The following is a 7290-nucleotide window of genomic DNA, read 5'->3' on the forward strand; positions in this document are numbered from 1 at the left end:
TTATCCTTTGTAACCAGGAATGCTGAGCACTTCCCTTAAATAGAAACTTTAAAATATTTGGAAAAAATATTGTACATATACTGAGGTATAATCTCTGCAATACATATAAACTACTATAATCTTTCCATAGGTCAGGTTTTATTAGGGAAGATTAGAACTATAAAAAAATGGTACGTTGAAATCAACTTCATTATAAGCATTTGCTTCAGTCTTTTTCTTTCAGTATGTCTTCAGGTTATATCACTTTGAGCCAAGAAAGTGTTTCTGCACTTTAATGTTAAATTGTCCTACCTGGAGGGACTCGGTGGGGAAAAAAGTGGAAATTAATAATTTTCAGTTCATAATAGAGGAAAATACCTTGTTGATTGCAAAATTGTACAGGAGCACAGCAGTCATCTCAGAGATAGAGATGGATTAAATTTTGACGAGCTGGTGAATTTGGCCTGACTGTGAGAAACCTATTTAAGGCAAATATTCAGTTTCCATATGACAAATATCACGAGCTGCCCTGTACTGAATAAGGCTGCCTGGAGTCCACAGGCTGTGCCATACAAGAGAAAAAAAAAGTCCACTTCTTCAGCAACTTTTCCTTTTATGCTTCATCCCTTCAAAAAAGGGAGTAGCGTCATTCTGAAACTTGGCTTCTCCATGAACCACTTGGCCAGCTCTCAAAAGCCCAAATCCCACAGGTCTCCTATGAAGGCACAAGGTCTAATCTCTTACCTGGTGCTTGAGCCTTGGCATGGGCTGAGCAGGTTCACTGCCAAAGTCCTCATCCTGCAGGATGCTCATCCTGAGCCAGAATGTTTCCTTATCACATTTAGTTCGTACAAAACTCCATCACACTCGTAGCCCTGCTGCTCTGCTTCTCAAAGGTGATGATTTAAAGTGCCTGAAATCACATTTTCCCTGCTGTTGCATTCCTGGGTGCAGGCAGTGAGAAAAAGTGCCTGTAAATGCTTGTCACAACAGCGAATCCTTGTTCCTTTGAAGTAAAATGCACACTAAGTTCTTCTGAGGAGCTGCTATTGTAAGCCCCCTTCCCTACACATACTCTATCTTAAGTCAACTCTATCTGAGTCAAAAAAGAGTATGTGTCTACCTCAGGGTGTTTCTAAGCAAGCATGTAAAAACAAATTTTACAGGTATAAAGTACAAGATAATTAAGATCCTTTATCTTTTCAAATCACTTTGAAACTGCACCTGGCAGGAGTTTAGCTGAGGGACAACTGCAAGATGTCTGTTCAAAGCAAATTGTACTCCCTTCCCAATCTGCTCCTGTGAGTTACAACCACGAAGATGTGACAGTCTTCTTAAAAGACATCAGTTTTCCTGGAGAAGAAAGTATTAGGCAGACTAAATAAAGGTACTGGACTGTACATGTCTGTGCTGCTTGTTGAGTCAATACTCGCTTCCCCATTGATATTTTTTCCCAAAATGTCTTTGTACCCAACTTGGGGTTTTACCATAAAGCCCCTACACAGTCCAAGTTAAACCCTGTACCCCAGAAGCAAAGAAGCAAGAAACAGAATGAAGTGTGAAGGGTGACCTTCCAAAAAGAGCACACTGATTCTGTGCAGGTAAAAAGATATGCAGTAACTCCATTTATTTAGAGTTCAAACTGAAACTGGGGAACTGTTCATATGGCTTTCAGCACATGTCCTTGAAATAAATAAGCCACAAAGGGCATACAAAACTCTTATATTTAGGAAAAAAACACACGTTCTTAAGATCTTTCATAAAACTAACAACTGTGTACAACAGTGGGTAGAATTACAGTAACAAAATGCAAGTTAACAACACTGAGGCTCCTTACAGCTGTCAATCCACAAATACTAAGCTTTGTAAAGTGTAATTGCCCTTAAAATATTTGCACTGAAATCCTCCATCTCTGTTCATCTCTCTCCATTGGAAAACCCTTCATTAGAATCATAGTGTGCTTGTGAAATTTTGTTTGGCTTTGAGTTCTGAACCAAGTCCATCAAGAGAACCATTTTATTGTCTATGTGTGTCTGAAGAGCCTGGATTTGCTGATCAATGTAGTCCATTAGCTTTTTCTCCATCAGGTCCATATTTTTTGAGATGATCTTTTCCAAGTAGGAGCAAATAGGCTGCTGTTCCACTCTGTAAAAAGAGCAAATATAAGAGTAAGTATAACCTATTTCTTAATGACAGGGAGCATATTAGAGATCTGGGCACTTGAACTTGTTTTAAATGTAAAATCTCATTTATTAGGCAGTGAACTGTGGAAGGCATTAGGTTTTTAGCACAAGTAAAATACCCTGCCTACCATGTTTTTATTTGCAATTTTTTAATAAACATTTACGGTATATAGTCATTTTTCTTCAACCTTTTTTTTCAAAGGCCAATGATGCCATAGAGAGCTTAGTTAGATAAAACAAAATCCACACAACTCAACAGTACACACAGTATTCAAATTCTGTCAGCATGGCAGACTTTGTCCTGCTCAGCAGAAGTGCTTCAAGAATTATCCAAACTATGCAGAATGCACTGCATTCTTCAAAAACACTGCATTCTTTCAGGAGCTGGAGACATTCAGGCTCTATTGCAATCCCAGCTCCTACACAACATTCCTACATGTCACAGTTTCCACTATTGTTCCTTAGGTATCAAAGTGGGTGCACTCTGAAGTCTGCTCTGTAAATGCCAACAGATGAGTAGGAACAGGTACACACTAAGTACAGCAAAAAGGTTGGGTCACACTGTGTGAAAAAAGGACATAAGAATTTGGGAGGTAGAAGGAGTCAAAATGAAAATGTAGTAAAAGACGAGAAAGACAAACTACACGTGTATGGGAATGCAAGAACATATTTTTTAAAAATTATAATAGGTGAAATGGAGGTAAAAGACAAACAGTTTAGTAACAACAAATGATGTGATTTCTTCCAAAAAAACTCCCACATTCAAGCAGCCCATCTGAAAAATTAGTTGTAATCACACTCATTGCCACACAGCCTTCAAAAACACATATCTAAGATTCACTATTGCTGTTAATGAGAACAAAATACTGACATTACTCATTTTGTTTAAACTTGTCAATAAACACAGTAAAGCTACTACTTTCAGAAGTATCACAAACTTAACTCACCCAACACACTGAATGCCTTCCTCTTTAGCCACTGAGCTTTTCCTGAGCTGCCTCTCTCCATCTTTTAGCCGGAGGTGACTCACCTGACTACATAAGTTTTGAAGGAAAGGAAGAAGCACCTGTGGGTTGGCTACATTTGGGGTTTCACTCCCTTGTTCCTGCACATGCAAAGATCCCATGACTTTCAAATCATTTCTGAGGTCAACTGCATTTTGCTGGGCAGCAAGTCTTTCAGAGTCAAAAGTATTCCGTCTCTCAGGTACCTCTGTGTTCAGATCACGACTTATTTTTAAGTCTTTATACACTGTTTCACTTGTTAAATGATTTTTAACAGGCAAAGGTTCACTGCCTGAGTGACTTGGTGATGACTGAACAGCTGCACTGCGCAATCCATCTATTGCATGGTCACCTCCAAAGCTGGAATTTTTCCCCAAGATCCAACTAAGTTTGTCTCCAAGAGGTAAACTGTTCTGATGGGAAGAAAAATAATACAATTAATAAAAGTAGTAAAATATACTGGAAATTATACAGTAATAACAATAGATATAACTCAGCATTCTACTAGTGTGATGTAAAGATTTTAAAAGTAGTTCTGAATTATATTCTTATAATTAACCCACAGGAAGATATTATATTCTTATAATTAAGCACAGGAAGATATTTTCCCTGTACACATGATGTGTTAATTATCTTGTCATTCTCTAAGAAAAGAGCTTTAATGGCTTTTTACCACACTACGTCCCCAGGACTGAACATTTTTAACATCAGATGGATTCAGGATTCTGTTGGAACAGTTCACTCCAAAGGATCAGGATCTGAGTTAAGCAAATGCTCTGTAAGAGCACGTTCCCTTTAGCTGAAGGTGATAATGACTCATAATGACCACAAAGGTCAAAACCAGCCCATCTACCCACATCCCAAACATTCCAGGGAACGTGCCCACCATCCTTGACAAGCAGTGACATTGAAGTTTAAAATAATAATGAAGAGTTATTAACTCTGGTGTATGCACAATCTTTACTCACTGCACTCATGTGAGTGGCAGATTAAAATGGCAGAAACGTGGGTTAAAAAAAAAACACCATAAAATCTTTTTCACTAAATCAATCTAGAACATTCTTTAACTGGAAAGGTCTCAGATCAGAACTGTTCATGTTTACAGAAAAGCACAGTGACTTACCTTCTGCTGACATCGGACCATGTCCATGAGCTGCTGAGCACCTGGAGACAACTTAGATCCCATAGATTCCATTATAGTTTGCACTCTGTCTAGATCTATGCTTGAGCCTAGTGAAGGAAAATCAGTTGCTAGTTTTGCAGACACTGCTTTCACTTCTATAATTATTTTACTGATGAGTACTCTTTGTTTCTCACCAAAGGAGAGCAGCTATTGCAAGAAGAAAAAAAATATTTCGGTTAGGAAAAAAATAGTTTCAGTTTCTTTGTACACAGGGGACAATGCATTGTCCTTTGAGTCTTGGGGAAAAACTATGCTGAATTCTTTCCCAGAGAAATTCAGCCAATTTCTCCTTGCTACTATTCCCCAGAAAATTCTGACTGGAACAGAGGTGCCTGAGTGCCCCAAAAACAAATCAGGCCTTAATCTCCGAAGCATGTAAGAGTAGTGCCCATATGATTTTCAAAAGCTTATTTAACCACATCAGAGTTAACAGTTCTAATTACAGATCTGCAGTTTATCTGGTTTATGATTTTTTCCTCTAAGGCTAAACTACCTGTATCATATAAAGTTTTCATGAAAACCGAGACACAAATTTAAAAGAACTCTGCTATCAAGGCAAAGTACCCAACTAACAAATTTTTAGGTTATTATATGAAGAGATGAAGGGTATAAAGCCAAAAACTTGATGAAGAGCAAAGCAATTTAGTCAATTCAGTGATTAAAAACACCAAGAAAAATACAACAACTGTGTCTAATTCCTTACCTTAATTCTACAGGAGGGTGCAGGGCATTCAAACTTATGGTACTTGTGGTATAAAGTAACCTCTTCAGGTTCACTACAAAAATAAAATAAATGAGCTGTGACATCAATACACAAAGTACTACTGTTATTTTAGAAATACACTATATTGGTAAATATTTAGGTAAGAAACAAGACTGACCCAACATATTTCTAATGCCGTTTTAATGTTTCTAATAGTAGTTTTAGTTTCTAGTTTCAAGCAGTTTTTTAGTTTCTAATGGAGGTTTTAATGCTTACATGCAACTTGTAATGAATCTTATAAAACACGTACATAAAAAATCACTTGTATGTGTACATACACTATGTCCTAGAGAAGCTTTTGAGTCTCACTGCGTTATTCACACACCTTCCCTGAGGCTCTGAGTCCTCTGCTTTCTATTTAGCTAATTAAGATGTGCCATGTAATGACTTACAAACAAAGCAGAAACGTTGCTTTATTTTCCCCAACAAAGTATGGAAGGAAGTATCAAAGGGGAAAACAAAACCTTTTTTTTAATTTTCTCTCTTTTCCTTTAAAGTGTGGGATGACTACTTATTAAAGATACAAGAGATCTTTCCTGAAATCACAGAATGCTTTAGGTTGGAAGGGACCTTGAAGACCATCAAGTTCCAACTCCCCTGCCATGGGCAGGGACACCTCCCACTAGCCCAGGCTGTTCAAAGCCCAATCCAAACTGCCCTTGGACACTTCCAGGGATGGGGCAGCCACAGCTTCTCTGGGCAACCTGTGCCAGGGCCTCACCACCCTCACGGGGAAGGATTTCTTCCTCATATCTAATCTAAACCTGTTCTGGCAGTGGGAAGCCATTCCCCCTTGTCCTGTCACTCCATGCTTTTATAGTCTCTCTTCATCTCCCTTAAAGGCTCCTTTCAGGCATTGGAAGGCACAATTAGGTCACCCCGAAGCCTTCTCTTTTCCAGGCTGAACAACCCCAATTCCCTCTTTTTTTTTTTTTTAAAGACATCAGGTCTTTCACAGCAGGAGCCCCTCACAGAGATACACAAGCACAAAACACGAGGCTGCCTGGAGGCCGTGGGAGCCCCTGGCTCCCCCGCGCCCCGCACTCACCCCGCGTCCCGGCGGTGGCCGCGGCTCTGTCCCCGGCCGGTTCCGCAGTACTCCTCTCCCACGTACACCTCCATGTTGCGGGCCTGGCTCAGGATCCCCACGGACGCCATCCCGGCGCCGGGCCGGCACTCCAGCCGCAGCTCGCAGGGCTCCTGCCCGCGCTCCCGCCGCTCCACCACCACGGGCTCGCCGCTGCGGGGGGAAACCACACGGACGCGTTGTCCCGCCAGCCCCGCCGCCGCCCGGCCCCGCCCGGCGCCCCCTCAGCCCGCCCGCCGCCCTCACCCGGGCTCGCCGTCCGCGGGGCCCCGCCGCAGGCACAGCGCCCGGGACAGGCCGCCCGGCGGCGCGCAGGGCCACGAGCACCGCGCCGACACGCAGCGCGGCCCCGGGGCTCCCTCCTCCGACTCCTCCGGCTCCTGCGGGGCCGCGCGGCCGCTCGACATCGCGGCGCCCCGGGCAGCGGGAGCGGCGGGAAGGGAGCGAGCACCGACCGCCCCTCAGCGCGGCCGCCGCCGGGACGCGCCTGCGCCGCCAGCGGGCTCCGCGCGTGCGCATTGGGGCGCGGCGGTACCCGGGAACGGCACCCCCGGCGTCCGGGGGTCACGGAATGCCGGGATGGCGCGCTTGGAAAAGACCTCTGGGGTCACCGAGTCCAACATGTGCCCCTACACCACCTTGTCAGCCAGACCGTGGCACTGAGCGCCACGTCCAGTCTTTCCTTAAACGCCTCCAAGGAACAGCGACTCCACCGCTTCCCCGGGCAGCCCCTTCCAATGCCTGGTCATTCCTCCTCATGCCCGACCTAAACCTCCCCTGGCGCAGTTAAGACAATGTCCTCTCCTCCTGTCGCTGGTTGCCTGGGAGAAGAGGCCGACCCTGAAGTTGTGTCACGGGAGGTTTCATCTGGATATCAGGAAAGGGTTCCTGCCCCAGAGATTGGTCGGGCACTGAACAGGCTCCCCAGGGCAGTGGGCACAGCACCAAGGCTGACAGAGCTCCAGGAGTATTTGGACAATGCTCTCAGGGACAGGGTGGGATTGTTGGGGTGTCTGCGCAGGGCCAGGAGTTGGACTCGATGATCCTCGTGGGTCCCTCCCAACTCAGGATATTCCGTGACTCTGTGACAG

At 43.8% G+C, this 7290-nt stretch overlaps 1 protein-coding gene across 2 annotated transcripts; it reads right to left on the reverse strand.

Annotated features, from left to right (window-relative positions):
* Nucleotides 1-1573: 1573 nt before the first annotated feature.
* On the reverse strand, nucleotides 1574-6659 carry CUNH10orf88 (chromosome unknown C10orf88 homolog). Of its 2 annotated transcripts, XM_027726438.2 has the most exons (7): nucleotides 6446-6659; nucleotides 6161-6352; nucleotides 5053-5125; nucleotides 4484-4496; nucleotides 4290-4396; nucleotides 3110-3579; nucleotides 1704-2124 (listed from the first exon to the last, which is right to left on the reverse strand). In XM_027726438.2, the coding sequence occupies exons 1-7, from the start codon at nucleotides 6604-6606 to the stop codon at nucleotides 1896-1898; spliced, it is 1245 nt and encodes a 414-aa protein (XP_027582239.2). In that variant the 5' UTR covers nucleotides 6607-6659; the 3' UTR covers nucleotides 1704-1895. The 2 variants fall into 2 exon arrangements, with proteins under 2 accessions (XP_027582238.2, XP_027582239.2); XM_027726437.2 differs by having other exon boundaries at nucleotides 1574-2124; nucleotides 4290-4496; nucleotides 6446-6606.
* Between the last annotated feature and the right edge of the window lie 631 nt (nucleotides 6660-7290).

The sequence above is a fragment of the Pipra filicauda genome, unplaced genomic scaffold (genome assembly GCF_003945595.2).
Source record: "Pipra filicauda isolate LSUMZ 115617 unplaced genomic scaffold, ASM394559v2 scaffold53_size3534045_pilon, whole genome shotgun sequence".
In the NCBI taxonomy this organism is placed as follows: domain Eukaryota; kingdom Metazoa; phylum Chordata; class Aves; order Passeriformes; family Pipridae; genus Pipra; species Pipra filicauda.

Coding starts and splice junctions, on each gene's coding strand:
- CUNH10orf88 (XM_027726437.2), bottom strand. CDS start 6,606: ATGTCGAGCGGCCGCGCGGCCCCGCAGGAGCCGGAGGAGTCGGAGGAG. Junction 5,126..6,160: donor GGCCACCGCCGGGACGCGGG/GTGAGTGCGGGG, acceptor TTATTTTTGTAG/TGAACCTGAAGAGGTTACTT. Junction 2,125..3,109: donor GAAGGCATTCAGTGTGTTGG/GTGAGTTAAGTT, acceptor CTCTTTTTACAG/AGTGGAACAGCAGCCTATTT.